Source organism: Bos javanicus, chromosome 9 (assembly GCF_032452875.1).
Source record: "Bos javanicus breed banteng chromosome 9, ARS-OSU_banteng_1.0, whole genome shotgun sequence".
In the NCBI taxonomy this organism is placed as follows: Eukaryota; Metazoa; Chordata; class Mammalia; order Artiodactyla; family Bovidae; genus Bos; species Bos javanicus.
Window position 1 is genome coordinate 65406261 of NC_083876.1, and position 20462 is coordinate 65426722.

Sequence of the window (20462 nt, forward strand, 5' to 3'; positions counted from 1 at the left end):
TTTTCCTCTTCTTTATCACTCTTAAATCAGGCTGTAAATAGGTGGCCACCGAGATGATTATTTTAGTAATGTCTGCTGCTGTTACTAAGTCACTTCAGTCGTGTCTGACTCTGTGTGACTCCACAGACGTCAGCCCACCAGGCTCTCCTGCCCCTGGGATTCTCCAGGCAAGAACACTGGAGTGGGTTGCCATTTCCTACTCCAATGCATGAAAGTGAAAAAGTGAAAGTGAAGTCGCTCAGTCGTGTCCACTTTCCCCATAAGACTAGAAACTCAATGAGGGCAGGGACTGGTTACCGCTGCACCCCTAGTGGCCAGCACACAGGGAGGAAGGCATTTGAGAAGAGTACAGAATTACAATAAGAAAGAAGTACATCAAACCAAGTCTCAAAAGGAGCTCCAGACCAGTTCTTCCCACAGCTCTGTAATATGATATGTGACCTGCTGGTGAAGAGCCAGAGCAAATTGAAAATTCTAAGCTGTACCTGGTCCCTTTGCTCTGTTTTCAAACACCACTAATTCTTATCATTTTTCAGCAGCATAGATCAAATGCCTTGCTACATTTTCTGCTTGAGTAATTTAGATCTTTTCTCAATAGTGGCAGAAATTAATTATATGTTAATCTCAAGAAAACGCTGAAGTGAATCATTTCTCTCGTGAGGTGGCCTGGGTAGCCGAACACCAGAACAGAAACAAGAGGCAGCTGGTGCAGTGGTCCTTGCCTGGCTGCACTGCAGCAGGTTAACGCTCCCAAAAGCTGATGGGAGTCGGGGTGGGGAGGGTGAGGGTGGGACAGGTACACAGATCACCTCAGGGTCCAGCTGGGGACAGAAAAGCCATCCCAGCTCTCAGCAGACCCAGACTCTAGGTGGGAAAAACTACATGCTCTTACAATTCTAATAATCTGATTTTATATTTAAAAACCCTATAGAGACATGTTTTATTTCTTGCTTTCAAGATTCCCATTTTGTTTTAGCAGTGATTCAAATCCACCCTATAGAAAATAGCACCCCCAAAAAACATTCTTTCACTAACATTTTTTCCTTCCCTGCAGTTATAATTAAGAAAGTGTTAGATAATTCTGGAATGTGATGTCTGTTTACTGCTTCATGAGGGCAGAGTCCTTGTTTATCTTCTTCTACACTGTATTCAGGCTTGGTTTGAGACAAATGTGCAAAAAATACTTGATGAATAAATAAAAGAATTTATTGAACAAGCTATACTGGTTAAAAATAAACAGTATACTTGGAAAAGCAAAGCCATATGCTGGTATCTATGAAATTACATATAAAAATGTATGCAAATTTGTGGGAGCATTTTTCTGGGAAGGTCCATAACCTTTCATCAGATTATCAAAGGGGACCCAAGAGCAGCTGCAGAATCACTATCTTAAGACATTTCTAATTATACATAGACAGTACAATGGAGACAGCAACTGCCTTGTTAAATTACAAATGAAAGATAGTCTCCTCTGCCTCTATTTTCCAATAAACCTGTCACTGGAATAAAACTGCTAAGATATGTAAATCAATATTGGGTGTCCTTTGTCATCCAAAAAAATCCTGCTTTTCCTTTAATGAGCTGCTTTAAAAAGAAAAAAAAAAAAATCCTCATCAGTGGCATACTTTCTACAGGCATCTACCATAGGGTGAAAAATAACTGTGATCCTTACGTAAATGGTATAAATTCCTTATATGTTTTGTATTTAGTTACATATTGGTCCCCTGGGTATACCTTTGGGGCTCTCAAAAGAAAAAGACCAGGTGGCATGGATGCAGTTTTAGAGGACCGTAAGGAGACTGTTCTGGAGAAGGAAATGGCAACCCTCTCCAGTGTTCTTGTCTGGAGAATTCCATGGACAGAGGAGCCTGGTGGGCTACAGTCCATGGGGTCACAAAGAGAAGGACACGACTGAATGATCTTCTCCTTCCTGGGACTGGAAAAGAGCTTAAACTGGAGTGGGAGCAATCCCAAGTTAACTCAAGAATACCTGAATGAAGGACTTTTTACACCACATCAAGATACAGACGGTTATTATGGATGGTTACTTCCGAATTTTTCTAAAAGGCAACTTACTGTCTGAAGCATTTGTAGCTTTGAGGCGTGCACTGCCTTAGGTGAATGTCCTGAAGTTCCTTTCTACCCTATTATTTCAAAAGTGCCAGAAAGGACTCGGACTCTTGAAAAAGTTATCAGAAAATACATTTCCAGGATCCATAAAGTGCAAAGCAATATATATGAGAGAGAAAGAGAGACCTGATTCTATGAGGTCTAAATGTCAATGGAAGTAAACAAGCTTGTGAAAAAGAAATTATTTTTAAGTAGACTGATAACGACTTGAGATAAAAAATCTTGAAATACAAATGTATTCATTAGTCTAAACCGCATGCAGAGCCTGAAGTCATTTAACAACATATTCCCTCCTCCCCCAGGCAATCAACTTCCCGGACCCACTGATTCCTACTTCTTAACACAGGCATGGCCCTGCCCTCCCATTTTTACTGCCATAGCTTCAGTTCCAGCCCTTCTATCCCTTGTCTAAGATGCTGCTCTATTAGCCTTATCCTCATCTACCTGGCACATCCTCGTTATACTAGTTTTCCTAAAAACACAGATCCAGTCTCACAATTACTTTGCTTAAAAAGCTTCAGTGACTTGTTACTACCCACAAAATAGTATTTCAAAAGTATTTGGGGCCCCAGCTTTCCCTGGCTTTTCTAAACTAAAGAAAAATACTAGAAACTGTGGTGAACGCTATTTGCTCATGGGAGAAACAGCTCATAAACAGCTGACGTTAACATGAGATAAAACGTACATCTTATAGAAACATTTCTCAAAATGAATCTGATGAAACACCTGTGTTCTTTCAAATGTTAGTGGTAGTCCATGGTGGGGGAGGGGGAAGCTAACCTAATCAAGTAAGTTTGGGGGAAAATTAAAAGATATTTCTTTAGAATTTTTCAAAACCTTGAACATGGTAAGTTCATATTAAGCTTCAAGAAGCTAACAGAGCATACATTATTTCTCAAACCTATTTAATCACAGAGCCCTTTAGGGTGGGAATACATGAACACATTCGAAGAAACACACCCCTGGAGGAACATCTAGCAGGGGAACAGAAAATGGTTTAGGGTCCAGATTAGGGATCCACGTATCTGAGTTGCCTCACAGGCTGCAGGAAAAGGAAGGGATTCAAGAACTTTCTTCAGTTTCCTTATGCTTCCGGAATCACTGGATTTTTCTATCTTAAAGGAACTAACACATTGCTAGTCCCCAGAGTACAGAAAAACTTTACCTTTTGAGAGGCTATTTGTCAAAATGGATCAGTAGCTTTGGTACACTTTGACTTAGTGAGTCTTCTGGTGAATTTCTATCCTGCAATACACAGAACTGTACAAAAAAGGTCTTAATGATCCAGATAACCATGATGATGTAATCCCTTACCGAGAGCCAGACATCCTGGAGTGTGAAGTTAAGTGGGCCTTAGGAAGCATTACTACGAACCAAGTTAGTGGAGGTGATAGAACTCCAGCTGAGCTATTTCAGCTCCTAAAAGATGATGCTATTAAAGTGCTGTACTTGATCTGTCAGCAAATTTGGAAAACTCGGCAATAGCCATAGGACTGGAAAAGGTCGGTTTTCATTCCAATAACAAAGAAGGGCAATACAAGAGAATGGTCAAACTACCATAAAATTGCACTCATTTCACAAGCCAGCAAGGTAATGCTCAAAATTCTCCAAGCCATGCTTCAGCAATATGTGAACTGTGAACTTCCAGATGTTCAAGCTGGTTTTAGAAAAGGCAGAGGAACCAGAGATCAAATTGTCAACATCCACTGGATCACGGAAAAAGCAAGAGAGTTCCAGAAAAACATCTATTTCTGCTTTATTGACTATGCCAAAGCCTTTGACTGTGTGGATCACAATAAACTGTGGAAAATTCTGAAAGAGATGGGAATACCAGACCACCTGATCTGCCTCTTGAGAAATTTGTATGCAGGTCAGTAAGCAACAGTTTGAACTGGACATGGAACAACAGACTGGTTGCAAATGCGAAAAGGAGTACATCAAGGCTGTATATTGTCACCCTGCTTATTTAATTTATATGCAGAGTACATCATGAGAAATGCTGGACTGGAAGAAACACAAGCTGGAATCAAGATGGCCGGGAGAAATATCAATAACCTCAGATATGCCGATGACACCACCCTTATGGCAGAAAGTGAAGAGGAACTAAAAAGCCTCTTGATGAAAGTGAAAGTGAAGAGTGAGAAAGTTGGCTTAAAGCTCAACATTCAGAAAACTAAGATCATGGCATCTGGTCCCATCACTTCATGGGAAATAGATGGGGAAACAGTGGAAACAGTGTCAGACTTTATTTTTCTGGGCTCCAAAATCACTGCAGATGGTGACTGCAGCCATGAAATTAAAAGACGCTTACTCCTTGGAAGGAAAGTTATGACCAACCTAGATAGCATATTCAAAAGCAGAGACATTACTTTGCCAACAGAGGTCTGTCTAGTCAAGGCTATGGTTTTTCCAGTGGTCATGTATGGATGTCAGAGTTGGACTGTGAAGAAGGCTGAGCGCCGAAGAATTGATGCTTTTGAACTGTGGTGTTGGAGAAGACTCTTGAGAGTCCCCTGGACTGCAAGGAGATCCAACCAGTCCATTCTGAAGGAGATCAGCCCTGGGATTTCTTTGGAAGGAAAGATGCTAAAGCTGAAACTCCAGTACTTTGGCCACCTCAGGCGAAGAGTTGACTCATTGGAAAAGACTCTGATGCCGGAAGGGATTGGGGGCAAGAGGAGAAGGGGACGACAGAGGATGAGATGGCTGGATGGCATCACTGACTCGATGGACGTGAGTCTGAGTGAACTCTGGGAGTTGGTGATGGACAGGAGGCCTGGCGTGCTGCGATTCATGGGGTCGCAAAGAGTCGGACATGACTGAGCGACTGATCTGACCTGATCTGATCTGATACATAGAACATACACAATACACTAAAGAGAAAATGTAGTTATAAAAGTATAGTCAGTAGGACTACATTATTTAAAAAATACAAAAGAAAACAACTAATACATGTATATAAGTATGTGTGGGCAGTTGGAAAAGGGGAGAAAGAGAAAGAAAATGGAAAGATACAGACCATTACTTTTGCTTGGATGGTAAGACTACAGATGATTTTTTTCCCCATATATATTTTTCTATATAAATTCATATTAATTCTATAAACAGAGAAATCAACAAATCATCAAATTCCACTATTTACAGAGAAGAATATGCTACTAACTTTACTAAAATAAGGTTATTGTCTTCAAAAATGATTACTTTGAAAGGGAAGGAAAATACTTATTATATTTGTGTATTACAAAATGCTACCCAGGAGTCAATCTCATTGTAAAACTGTCCTTCCCCACAAAACTAATTCTGCAAAAGCAGAGAACTCAGAGTAGATGCATTCTACTGAGGGGGGAGGGAAGTACCGATGTATAATACTGAGCCAAGCAGGCCTCATAACACTGCTCAGTAAAAGACAAAAATATGAGACATTTAATTTGGATCACAGTTTACATAATAGCTACAGCTGTTGCTGTACATATTTATGTTCTGTTTTTCTCTCATTTTTCTTTAGGAAAGTATATGTAGGAGACTTCCCTAAACTTGGAATGTTGTGAACCAAATTCCAATTACTGGAGTTAATAGTCAAGTGTAATAGTATTTGGATAAAATTCAGGCAAGCTTTCTTTCCCTCCTCACATTTAAGCCTTAATGACATGAAAACTGAATTGAAACAGAAACATCCTAAAAAAGCACTTATGGTCTATCTATTTTCTGCAATTCTAGTAAATTTAGCAACGTGGGAAAATGAAGAGATCCATTTCCCGGATTGCATGAGGAAATAAGGCAACACAACATCCCTGCTTCCTATCATAGCCCTGGGGAACAGGCACATGACAGACGCTCACAAGTATTTCATGAATGAATGAACATTGCTACTGCTAAGTCACTTCAGTCGTGTCCGACTCTGTGTGACCCCATAGATGGCAGCCCACCAAGCTCCCCGATCCCTGGGATTCTCCAGGCAAGAACACTGGAGTGGGTTGCCATTTCCTTCTCCAATGCATGAAAGTGAAAAGTGAAAGGGAAGTCACTCAGTCGAGTCCCATTCTTCGCAACCCCATGGACTGCAGCCCACCAGGCTCCTCCGTCCATGGGATTTTCCAGGCAAGAGTAGTGGAGTGGGGTGCCATCGAACGTTACAAATATACTAATTCTGGGCCCAGCACCTACTCTGCCATTTCACTGCCCCCTTTTGCAAACAATCCTATGATGTAGATATTGATGTCCCTTTTCATAGATGGAAAAAATGAAGCTCCATCAGATCAAGTAACTTGCTCAAGGTCACAAGGTTAATAAGTTTCCATTATACAATTGTGTTTCAAAGAATTTCCCTTGCCAAACACATTATTTGGATAAACATGCTTGCTGAAAATGAAGGTACTAGATTACACACCAGTCTCAGCATCTATTTTTCCTATTCCTCCTTGTTCTACAAAGGACTGATTAGACACTGTGTCCTAATCCTACATAGAACAGGGTATTTCATTTAACTACACACGTTTTTATTGCCACAATCCAATAATAATCTAACCAAGATGATGTGTTCAAGTGTCACATTTTGTCATCAGAAATGTATTGGTAAAATGAGAAGTGATACAGGAGAGTCAAAATGTAGGAAAGTGTGATTTAACAGATAAAAAATAAAGCCTTAAATGTTAACTAAATGATGTTTATGACTGTAGCCCAACAGGCTCCTCTGTCCATGGGATTTCCCAGGCAAGAATACTGAGTGGGTTGCCATTTCCTTCTCCAGGGGTTCTTCCTGACCCAGGGATCAAACCCAGGGACAGCCTGCACTGGCAGGCAGATTCTTTACCACTGAGCCACCCTGGAAGCCCAACTAAATGATAGTTATGACCAATTAAAACTACCTTACATTAAATTTAAACTTTTACTTTCCTTGAATGTATGGGACTCAACAGTTATATATCTTGACTGAATACTACTACCAAAACCCATTGGTAAGCCTTCAAGGCCAGGTTTCTCCTCCATCTGCATAGTCTCAGAATATGGAAGGTTCCTGATAAATGTTCCAAAGCCACGTACCCATACGAAGCCATGCGTTTTCCAGTGAGGGTCTGACCATGAGTATCCAGGGAACACAGATCAGCCAGTGCTGGAAGTCAGTGCTAGTAGTGGGCCTCCAGCAAGGCGAGTGTATCTCCAGAAGGCCGAAGAGAAGGCAGGGAGCAGAGAACGCACAGGAATGGGAGCAGAAGAGAGAGGATAAAGGCGGGCTGGCAGTCAAAACACTCTCACTTCTCCCAGCAAACTGGAGCGTCTCCCTCACCTGATGAGTACTGTTAGAGCCACTCATCCAGAAGTGGGGAAAAGGGGGCCTTTCCTTATCCTCAAGCCTACACAATGCCACCAACCCAAATTACATGGACCATGCAAGAAAAAACACACAGGGGATGTTGTTAAAGAATACTTTGTGTTCAGAAGCTGTCAACACATACCCTTTACCAATTAGTTCTTACATCAAAGAAATACTGTTTGCCGAAATAATAGTAAATGAATTTTCCTTGTACAAGGAAAAGATCTTACAAAATACCATGTCCCCAAACTGCCAGAAGTACTTACAAAAGAAAAACCAAAAACTAGCCACAGAAGTATAGCTACGTCTGTCTAAAGTCTTTTAAATGATTGTTTAGAAAAAAGAAGCTCAAGTAGTCAATACAGAAATGAAATGCATATCCACAGAGGTCCTCCCTAACCACAATCCAAATAATCTGAGGCAGGGCTTCACAGTTTCCAAAGCATTTACACTGCCTTCTCTAGTCTGCACAATAGCCTTAGGAAGGAAGTACGACAGATGTCATTATTCTATTTTGAAGATAAAGAGACAGGCCTACAGAGTAAGTAATTTTTGAATACAGTTTCAAGCTAGTAAAGGGTAGACAGAAAGCCAGAATTTAGGTCTTTAGGTTTTTTCATAAACGTTGCTTCCAATTTTCCACTTTGAGTGAAAAAGACACTAGAAAAACCCAGGAATCTGTATTTCTTTAAATTAGGCTCTAAATTGCCATGTAACTACTTAGACATAATAAATATTTTTAGGATTATGTTTTAAGTATATTAAGAAGAGAAAGCACTTCAAAGATCATTAAATTCAGATCATTCTTAATTTGTGCAAATTACTTACTAAACAAGAATGAGGGGGAGGATGGGAGACAACAGAGAGAAGACTAGAAGGAACCATGGCATCACCTTAGTGAAGATGTTTGGAAAATATTCTGAAGTACCTGGAGGCCCTGGGACAGCTGAGTTCCTGAAGTCTTCACCTTTGAAAAGGCAGAGAACTTTATCTATACTATACCGTCAAAAACAAACATTTACGTCAGATACTTTGTGTGACTTAGGAAGTTCTGCAATTCTAGAAATAGTTTTTAATGATTACAAAAATGCTTCAGGATGTATGACAGCTTGTTCCATTCGCTCTTCTCCTAAAAGATGTGTTTTGAATTTCATACTGCTTTTACCTCTCTTTAGGGGAGATAGAGCATATGCCTGTTAACCTATCTCACCTTCTTCACTATGCTTGGGCTCCTTTTTCTATGAAACAAATTGTTACCTTGCTGTCCTTGCTGCCTCATTCTGCCACTGAGTTCAGCCTGCCTCAAATTTTTTTCCATGAACCATACTGGCATTTCCCAAAGTGTCTACTGAGGATCATTTGTGATATTTAATGTGTTTATGTAAACAAACAAAAATGAAGAGAATCTTGCTAAACAATGTATAATTAACCCCCTTTCTGGAAAGTCACAACAGGCACTGGCATGGATGGTAAAGGCTCTAAGAAATCCTGTAGTAAAGAATCATGTTTGCTTATTTAATTTGGCTGCACTGGGACTTAGCTGTGGCATGTGGGATCCTGAGTTGCATCATGTGGGCTCTTGGTTGCAGCATGCAGGATCTAGCTCCCTGACCAGGGATTGAACCCAGGCTACCTGCATTGGAAGCATGGAGTCTTAACCACTGGACCACCTGGGAAGTCCAAAACATCTTTATTTTTGTTTAACTCATCTCACCAAACTTATTTGATTTGTCCCCATTATAATTAGAAAATCTTGAATTACCAAACTGACTACACTGGATCATTTTCAAAGAAACCCAACTCACTATAAAACATAACATAAACAGAAAGCCCAGGAACTTCCCTGGCGGTCCAGTGGTTAGGACTCTGAGCTTTCAATGTAGGGGGTGTGGGTTCGATCCTTAGTTGGGGAATATGATCCCATGAGCAATGTGGTGCAGCCAAAATTTTTTTTTTAATTTAAAAAATCAATATAAAGTCCATTATATATTTTATCAATACATATTTGATGTCACATTGACCTTATCAAATAGTATTTCTTTGGGGAAGGTGTATTAACATTACTTACATTTAAATTTTTTAAAAGAGAATTATTGATTTGTTTAGTTTTTATTAGAAGGAGTTTTCTGGTCAACTAAGAACTTGAACTGAAAGAGGTTAAGGTCTCAACTGACTGAACATGTATGAAAATATTTAAACACAGAGCTAATACTACTTTAATACCTTTTATCCTTAAATGCTAATTTCTCCAACTGGCTTCTCCAAATTATGTCATCCTCTGTTTTATTGAAGAACATCAGCTTCACTTTCCTTAAAAGAAAAAACAACAATTCAAAAGTACTATTTCAATTATATTTAAAATATGCATGAATGGAAAGTCTAACCGTGAATTAGCATGAATGTTTTTTCAGTGTCAATTAGGTAATCAAAGGTAACAAAACTAAAGGAATCAAGTGAATAAAACAGCTTAGGGTAGAGGAGGAAGAGAAAGAAATGATGACTAAGGGATGAGAACATGTCTGTTGAAGTCCATTGAGTTTTTAATAGATTTAGAACACCTTCTACTAATCTAACAGCCTCACAAGGGACAGGAATTAAATGTAAAATGACATACCTGAGACTGGGTATATTAGTCAAAGCATAATTCAGTACTTTAACCATTGGTGTGAAGCCTGTTCCTGCTGCCAATAAAAAGAGATCTTCCAATTCTTGGAGCTGGGATATTATAAAATTGCCCTCAGGATTGCTTACAGAAACATAATCTCCTACACAACGAAATATACATGAAATCAGAAAAAAAAAAAAATCAGGAAAACTGAAACAGTTAACCTAGCCGAATTAAGAACACTAGGAGAAGCAGGTTGCATAATTATCAGACTATATCTCAGTTTTCAAGGAATGTAAGCAGTTTTAAGAATATTCATTAGGCCCCCAAGTATGTCATTATACTCACATTTTCATTATAATCAAATTAATAATAAGGTTTTATTATACTTATTTCCCAACATTATTTTCCCAAACCATCTGGCATCTCTAATTTATAAACTACTGCCACTAATTATCAATAAAGTCTTGATTGCTAAACTATTGATAAAACTATTTAAAAAGCAGAGTCTGTGTATACCTGTCTTGCATAGTACAGAGTGGAGAATACATATTCACTCTTACATACTGATTCTTAATCATAGTAATAAACCTAGTAGGAGAAAAAAATTGAAATAGAAATACTTTCTAATATCTTATTATCTTTTTACTGTTAATTTTTTAATTACAAAAGTCACATTTCCTTACCAAAGAACATTTAAAAATATGCAAATATACAGCAATAAAAGTCACTCCTAGATACTGTTAATAATTTGAGATAATTCTTTAGTCCATTTTAATTTTTTTAGTTTATTTTATTCCCCACTCCCTTCACTGAGGTTACTTCATACATTTGTAAAACAGATTCATTTGCCATACTCTGCATTCCATCTGGGATTCCCTGACATCACCAAACACAAGTTGCAGAACTTGCATTTTTTTCTGAAAGTTTTATATTTTTTTCACATAGTAAAATTCACTCTGCATGGTCTTTGACAAATGCATAGTCATGTGTCCACCATCTCAACAGCATACAGAATGCTTCTATCACCCTAAAAATTCCCCTTTGTATTCAACCCCTCACCCCACCCCTCACAACTATTTATCTGTTCCATTCCTACAGTTTTGCTTTTCCAGAATGTCATATAAATGGTAAAACTGTACAATTTGTAGCCTTTTGAGCCTAGGTGGTTTGGCACAGCAAAATGCATTTTTAAAATATTATCTTATGTACTATTGTTTTCTTAGCTCAGTCTCCCAAGACAATAGAAATAAAAACAAAATAAACAAATGGGATGGACCTAATTAAACGTATAGGCTTTTGCACACAAAAGAGACCATAAAAAGAAAAAAAAAAGACAACGTACAGAATGGGAGAAAATATTTGCCAATGATGTGACAGACAAGGACTTAATCTCCAAAATATACAAACAGCTCATACAACTCAACAACAACAAAAAACAAACAACCCAATGGAAAAATAGGTAAAAGATCTTAGTAGACATTTCTTCAAAGAACATACAGATGGCCAATAGGCACATGAAGAGATGCTCAACATCACTAATCATTAGAGAAATGCAAATCAAAACCACAATGAGGAACCACCTCACACCAGTTAGAATGACCATCATTAAAAAATATACAAACAACAAATGCTGGAAAGGGTGTAGAGAAAAGGAAACCCTCCTACTCATTTGGTGGGAATGTAAATTGGTACAGCTACTATGGAAAACAGTGTGAAGGTTCCTCAGAAAACTGAAAATAGAATTACCATACGATTCAGCAATCCTATGCCTGGGCATATACGTGGACAAATCAATAATCAAAAAGAGACACGCACACCTATGTTCACAGCAGCACTATTCACAGCAGCCAAGACACAGAAATAATCTAAATGTTTAGCAACAGATGAATGGATAAATGTACATATATACAATCGGGTAATACTCAGCCATAAAAAAGAATGACATAATGCCATTTGCAGCAACATCGATGCAACTAGAGATTATCATACTAACTGCAGTAAGTCAGAAAGAGAAAGACAAAATATCATAAGATATCACTTATATGTGGAATCTAATGGCACAAATGAACGTATCTACAGAACAGAAACAGACTCACAGATATAGAGAACAGACTTGTGGTTGCCAAGGGGGAGGAGGTGGGAGAGGGGAGGACTGGGAGTTCAGGATGAACAGGTATAAACTATTATATATAGGATGATAAACAACAAGGTCCTACCATAGAGCATAGGAAACTATATTCAATATCCTGTGATAAACCATAATGGAAAAGAATATTAAAAAAAGAATGTCTATATGTGTATAACTGAGTCAATTTGCTGTACAGCAGAGACTGACACAACATGTAAATCAACTATACTTCAATTAAAAAAAATTTTTTAAACACAACTGGAAAAAAAACCCACAAAATAAAACAAGAGCTGTTCTGAATTCCTATTAAAAACAAAGCATGATCAGAAACCATACTTGGGGCACACTACTACCAAATCTACAATCAAAATAGTTGAATAAACCCTTTTCTGGTATGCAACTGATATAATCTCTGTGCACCACTCAAATAAGAGAACTGTCTTCAGGACATTTCAGAAATTTTCAATGTAATATTAAAAATAATAAAAAAAATAAAGTTGTCCATACTTTAAAAAACAATTTCAAATGCTCTGGTTTATTTTTAAATGCTTGGCTGCTCCTCTCTTTTCCCTTTCTTGTCCATGGCAGGATAGCAAGAATTGGGTAGTAATTGATGAGTTAAACATTAGAAAGTAACAGAAGCTCCCTGTTATAATTTGAAAGGAACCATGAAAGCAGAATATCCTCGGGAAAAAATCAGCTGTTTGTTTACTAAAGAAGCCTCACAGAATCATACTATCTTGATAACTTCTGTCCACAGTCCAGTCTTTCCAATGTCATAAAATTGATTAGACTCAGGCATGGACCTAATGCTACTCTAATTCACAAGAGATTAAAGCATACCTGCCAGAATGGCAACGATTTTCAGCCAGACCACCTGCATCTAGTAACCTGAGCTCCATCCAGGACTTCCATTCCCAATGCAGGAAGATAAAAAATTGGACTATTTGGAAGGTCAAAATAATCATATAAAATTGCTCAATGAACACAAAATTGAAACAAAGTGGATAGTTTGATAAGGTAGCTCCTATAGGTCATAATGGAGTTTCATGAGTTATCACTGTCATGCCAGTGTACAACCCTCTAAGGGGCACCAGTGTCTGTGCCATGAGAGCTCCTCTAGATGAAACTGAAAAAACACTGGCCTTACTATTTCAGCTTTCCTTTTGCATGCTGTAGGCTGACTCTCCACTCTGTTTTGTGTTACACAATGTCTACAGATAGGTTGTAAGACCACTGGTTAAGTTTCCACCTTCTATATTACAATTGTGCTGTCAGTCCTTCACGAGGTCGTATCACCTTCATTAGATCTGTAGGTATTCCAAAATTCTATAGGTTCACATTTATGTTCAATATTTTGATTTATGTAACCAAAGATGACTCATCACATCTGTTATATGTTGATTGCTGAGCTTAACTTTCAGATAGCAAAAATTTTCTCTATTTCCAAATTTCAGCAATCTATTTCACTCGATATTACTGCTAATGTGGTCTTAAAGGGGGAAGGGCACATTTATTGTTAGGCAAAAGACAGTGAAAAGCTGAAGACATAGAAAAAGGAGTAAAATAGTAAGGGAGGGAATCTCTAAATATTAGTAGATTTCATTATAGTCCCTTTATTAATTCTTTCAGAGTACTTTTATTAAAAGCCCATTATGTGCCAACTGCTCTGCTAGGGATGGGAAATACAAAGATAAGACAATCTATATCCTTAAACTCAAAGTTATGTAAATAGGAAATATTATGTATTCTTATCCTAGAGCTATGAACAGTGTTAGTTACTGAGGGGTTCAGAAGAGGAGGGAAGTTTCATAAAGGAAGTGATATTTTTAAAAAATACTAGAACAAAGGTACTTGACAGGTAGAAAGAGGGTCAATGGGCATCCTACAAAGCTCATGTGTCAATGAATGAGGATGGCAAACTTGTAGAGCCTGAGTAGCACAAGTATTTTGTATAGTGAGAGGTGAAGCTGGAGAGTTCATCAAAGTCTTCATAGGCCATGAAAAGGGTGTAATCAGTTAGGTAATGGAGACCCATCCAAGGTATCAAAGCTGCAGAGCAACATGATTAAATTGATTATCAGGGCAGATATAGATAAAGAACTGGAAAATGCAGATTAATAGTAAGATATCAGTTAAAGGCAACTGAGAGAGACCAGTTACAGATCAAGAGAGAAGTGATGAAGGATTGATCTAAGAGGTAGCAGAAAGGATAGAAAAGACAGATTAAAAAGCTACTGGGAGGTAGACTCATCAGAACTTAGCCACTGACTGGATTGGGAGGGAGGCAATGGTTGTCTGAGGAGGCCTTACAAATAGCTGAGAAAAGAAGAGAAGTGAAGGCAAAGGAGAAAAGGAAAGATATACCCATCTCAATGCAGAGTTCCAAAGAATAGCAAGGAGAGATAAGAAAGCCTTCCTAAGTGATCAATGCAAAGAAATAGAAAACAATAGAATGGGAAAGACTAGAGATCTCTTCAAGAAAATTAGAGACACCAAAAGAACATTTCAAGACAGAACATAAAAGAACATAAAAGACATAAAAGAACATAAAAGACATCAAAAGAACATAAAAGACAGAAATAGTATGGACCTGACAGAAGCAGAAGATATCAAGAAGAAGTGGCAAGAATGCATAGAAGTACTACTCAAAAAAGATCTTAATGACCCAGACAAACCACAATGGTGTGATCACTCACCTAGAGCCAGACATCCTGGAATGTGAAGTCAAGTGGGCCTTAGGAACTATGAACTAATCACTACGAACAAAACTAGTGGAGGTGATGGAATTCCAGCTGAGCTTTTTCAAATCCTAAAAGATGATGCTGTGAAAGTGCTATATTCAATATGCCAGTAAATTTGGAAAACTCAGCAGTGGCCACAGGACTGGAAAAGGTCAGTTTTCATTCTAATACCAAAGAAAGGCAATGCCAAAGAATGTTCAAATCACCGCACAATTGCACTCATTTCACATGCTAGCTAGCAAAGTAATGCTCAAAATTCTCCAAGCTAGGCTTCAACAGTATGTGAACCGAGAACTTCCAGATGTTCAGGCTGGATGAAGAAAAGGCAGAAGAACCAGAGATCAAATTGCCAATATCCGTTGGCTCATAGAAAAAGCAAGAGAATTCCAGAAAAACGTCTACTTCTGCTTCATTGACTATGCTAAACCCTTTGACTATGTGGAAAATTTTTCAAGAGATGGGAATACCAGACGACCTTACCTACCTCCTGAGAAATCTGTATGCAGTTCAAGTAACAGAACCGGGCATGAAACAACAGACTGGTTCCAAATTGGGAAAGAAGTAAGTAAGTCAAGGCTGTATATTGTCAGCCTGCTTATTTAACTTATATGCAGGGTACATCAGGTGAACGCTTGATTAGATGAAGCACAAGCTAGAATCAAGACTCCGGAGAAGGCAATGGCACCCCACTCCAGTACTCTTGCCTGGAAAATCCCATGGACGGAGGAGCCTGGTAGGCTGCAGTCCATGGGGTCGCGAAGAGTTGGACACGACTGAGCAACTTCACTTTCACTTTTCACTTTCATGCACTGGAGAAGGAAATGGCAACCCACTCCAGTGTTCTTGCCTGGAGAATCCCAGGGATGGCGGAGCCTGGTGGGCTGCCGTCTATGGGGTTGCACAGAGTCGGACACGACTGAAGCGACTTAGCAGCAGTAGCAGCAGCAGAATCAAGACTGCAAGGAGAAAGACCAATAACCTCAGATATGCAGATGACATCACACTTATGGCAGAAAGCAGAGAGGAACTAAAGAGACTTGATGAAAGTGAAAGGAGAGAGTGAAAAAGTTGGTTTGAAACTCAACATTCAGAAAACTAAGATCATGGCATCTGGTACCATTACTTCATGGCATATAGATGAGGAAACAATGGAAAACAGTGACAGACTTTATATTCTTGTGTTCCAAAATCACTGCAGATGATGACTTTAAATTGAAATTAACTTAAATTGAAATAAACATGAAATTAAGATGCTTGTTCCTTGGAAGAATAGCTATGACAAACCTAGACAGCATGTTAAAAAGCAGAGATATTACTTCACTGACAAAGGTCTGTATAGTCAAAGCTGTGGTTTTTCCAGTAGTCATGTATGGATGTGAGACTGAACCATAACGAAAGCTGAGTTTCAAAGAACTGATGCTTTTGAACTCTGGTGTTGGAGAAGACTCTTGAGAGTCCATCCTAAAGGAAATCAGTCCTGAATATTCATTGGAAGGACTGATGCTGAAGCTGAAGCTCTAATACTTTGGCCATCTGATGTGAAGAACTGACTCATTGGAAAAGACCCTGATGCTGGGAAAGATTGAGGGCAGGAGGAGAAGGGGACAACAGAGGATGAGATGGTTGGATGGCATCACTGATGTGATGGCCATGAGTTTGAGTAGGCTCTGGGAGTTGGTGATGGGACAGGGAAGCCTGGGCATGCTGCAGTCTACAGGGTTGCAAAGAGTTGGACATGACTGAGGGATGAAACTGAACTGAACTGAATGGGAAGACTCAGGGAAGACTCAAGTTTCCAAATGGGGTGGAGGATGAACAGATAATATTTTGCAAAGAAGCAAAGAACAGATGAGGAATATGGAAGCAATATGGTGAGACTAAGAGAACACAACTTTGGCTGCAGACATGGTGAGTTTAAGATATTTGACAGATTCCACAAGGAAGTAACCAAAGGAGAGTGTAATATGTGATCCAATCTAGAACACAATCTAAATTAAGAAAAAAAATACTAACCAATCTGAAGCTGATCAAGCTCTGGTGTGAAGAATCCAGCAGGGTAGATTTTGATCAAAAAGTAGATGTATATATTGTTGGGAAGAACTGGTTCCTTGAACTCTGAGAATAAGGAATCACATACAGGTGTATATGGCTTCACAATTTCAGTACCTAGAGAAAGTCAAAACAAAGAAATTCAATTCTAAAAATCTAAACAAATGAAGATGAAACATAAAAATCTTATGATGCTATCAGTATATATTTAAAACTGCACCCTTAATGTAATATATTTGTAACTATGTTCTATATGTATACAGCACATGCATATATACTCTAAGCCAAAATGTGTTGAAATAATTTTAACAAATCAGTAATTCACCATAATATGAATAACCTGTTTTTATTAAGTGTGGCATAAAATGATAGGATTTTATGCTAATAAACTTAAAACAACCATCTTTGCCATCAGCATATAAGCTTTGTAATGGGCCACAACAAAAATGGCATCAGAAGTTTACACAGAGATACAAGGAGATACTTACACAATAATTTTAATTATATACCAAATTTTTAACAATGAATACTGATGGCCAATGGGATAATTTGAGTTTTAGGAAGGCATGAATTTTTGAATTATTTTAACAATTTATCATTTTATGTATTATTTTGGTAATTGAAAAGAACACTAATCCAACTACTACTAAGAATATAAAAATAAAAAACAGGGTAAAATTAGTAAGAAGCCATGTTATATTTTAGCTAGCCAAAATCCAAAGAAAGAGGAGTTAACATATTTGAAAGACCAAAATTTTATACATGGCTCCCTCACATATATGAAATTAACTATGTGTAAATTAGATACAATACTTGGACAATAAATACACTGGGGAAGATATCAGTTATTGAATAACTTGGCATTAGTGATGATGAAGAGAAAAATTGAACAGTGTGTATAATACACTATATTTATCAAATCCTGGCTGGTAGTCTGTAAAGCTACTTGCTGGAAACACTAGGACTGACATGGGAATGTTACCTTTTCAGCTTCAACAGATTAAGAAGATATTAGACAACAGCTGGAAGGGTATTTAAAACGAGGTAATTTGGGGGTGAAAATAAAGGAAAGAGCATTTACACAGTAAGGAATACACTTACAAGAGCTTCTTTTACTGGTGGCACATGCAAGGAAATCATCTATAATCATCCACTCATTTTCAGCTTTATAAATTCAACTTCATAAACAACCTTGAACTTAAAACTGGCTAATAAGAGATGCTAGTGTATGTTTCTGGTAGCTGTCTTCACAGAACACTGTGTGCTCTCTAACCTCTTTCTTTTAAGGCTTTGCTAATAACAGATTCCCTGTGGGAGGTAATGGCAACCCACTCTAGTATTCTTGCCTGGGAAATCCCAAGGACAGAGGAACCTGGCAGGTTGCAGACTCAGAGACAACTTAGCAAGTAAACAACAACAAAAGTAATAAATTACAATGCTGGTGGCACCGTCTCTGTGACGAGTGACAATTTCTTTGCTCCACACAGTGATGCAGCGTAGCTAGAGTTCCCACTTGCAGGCACCCTGCATCCACAAACCCAGAAATGGGATATCACAAAGACCAGCTGCCCAGAAACGCTTCACTAATAACCTACATGGGTGCTTACATTAGTACTGATTACAAACTCCTTATTAAAGAAAATGTTTCTGCAAAGCCTCACCTGTAATAGGTAGCCTGAGGTAAACGTGTTGCCCAACTGGCACCTCAAGATGTGTGCTTGGTGGCAGCATTAAGCAGAACAGCTTCGTATCATGAGTCACATCTTCCTTGGAAACTAACTGGCATTTTCTGTAGAACAAACCTAGAAAGAAGTTCATTTTCTCTTAGTGACAAATAAATTAGGTAAGAAGTACTCCCAGACCCACTACTCAAAAGCACAGACTCAGCTTCTGCTCTTTAGTGAGCTTGAATTTCACTAACAGGTCTATGACATTAAGATAAATTCATCACTATTTTGAAAATCTTATAGTGTTAGTTTTTTCCATTTTACTTCCTGACATATCCATTTTCTAAAACCTGTAAATACTTCCGTAATTTGAAAAAACAGCTCTATAAAATGAGTGTTATTTGCTCATGTCTGTTTTTATAGCATGTTAAAACCATTACAGTATAAAAAATGAAAGCCTAGTTTTTTCTTCTTAAATTTACTTTTTAAAATAATTTCATCCTTTATGCCTTTATCAATAGCTATATAATTAAATTGTAGATGTGAAAAATAGTTGATAACCATCAAAGTTCATTTTAAATTCTTTTCTTACAGAATGGCAAAGTCCTGAAACTCAACCATTTAAAGTTTAACAATACCAGCACTATTCAATAACTTATAAATATTTCTTTGATAAAGGCAGGAAAATATACATTCTTGTGTCTCTGTATGTGTGTTATATATACACAAACAAAATCTATATGTATATGAATTATAGGACATTTCAACAGTCAAAATATGATTAAAACAAAAACAAACAGGTTAATAAGGGTATAAGCTCTGATTATCTGGAAAAATTTAAATGAACTACTGAAGATGGCAGGTTTGTGGTACTAAAATACAAATAAAAGGAACCAAGTATTTCTATAAATACTGGAAATATCTGAAGTTAATACCCTAAGCTCAGGAAATATTTGCATACAGAGCAAAATAATACCATTGGATTAGAAGATCTTATTACAGAAGTTCTGAAAGCATGAATATTTTCACTGGCAAATTCTCTTTTGAATGTAAACAGCATACCAGAATAGACTAATGACACTGATTTGTTTCATAATTTCCTCTTTTTTATAAAACAGCATTCACAGAGATGTATCAGGAATTAATCCTAATAAGGCATCTTTGGCCATGTGAAGAGTCGACTCATTAGAAAAGACTCTGATGCTGGGAAAGACTGAAAGCAAAAGGGGGTGGCAGAGGATGAGACAGTTAGATAGCATCACCGATTCAATGGACATGAATCTGAGCAAACTCTGGATGGTACTGGAGGTCAGAGGAGGCTGGTGTGCTGCAGTCTGTGGGGTCGCAAAGAGTTGGACACGACTTAGCGACTGAACAAAAACAATAACAAAGCATCTTATTATCCTAATTAAGCTCTTTTTTCTAACCTAAAAATATTTAAGTAGGTAAAGATTTACTTCAGACCTTAGCATTTGAAGGCCCTACATCAAATAATCAATGGTTAGTAGAAAACTAAAATCACACAGAATCCTAAGAAACCATTTTGGCCACAGTTTCATCCAATTCTCTTCCCTTTTCGCTTGGTGCCCCAAAGACCCTGGTCACTACATCTTTCTACGCGCTACCACGGTAGCTCAGCGTGCACACAAACTTAAGCACACATCGTGGCCAAGGCAGAATTTAGACAAGATCATGGCCAAGGGCACCATCCCAGAATTATACCAGAAGGCCCAATCCAGTGCTAAACTGACGAAGGATCAAAGGAGCTAGGTTCACCCGCAAGAAGAAATGAAGGTTCAGATGATCTCCTTTTCTCTTCCTCTAG

The 20462-nt window shown here is 38.0% G+C and overlaps 1 protein-coding gene across 2 annotated transcripts in view; it reads right to left on the bottom strand.

Annotated features, from left to right (window-relative positions):
• The window catches only part of LOC133254002 (cytochrome b5 reductase 4), a 114758-nt gene that overhangs the window by 3824 nt on the left and 90472 nt on the right, over positions 1–20462 (bottom strand). For both annotated transcript variants that reach the window (XM_061427925.1, XM_061427924.1), the window contains 4 exons: positions 18632–18772; positions 16935–17087; positions 10056–10206; positions 9665–9751 (listed from right to left, as the gene is read on the bottom strand). In XM_061427925.1, the coding sequence (XP_061283909.1) occupies positions 9665–9751; positions 10056–10206; positions 16935–17087; positions 18632–18772 (532 nt within the window). The remainder of the gene's footprint in view (positions 1–9664; positions 9752–10055; positions 10207–16934; positions 17088–18631; positions 18773–20462) is intronic.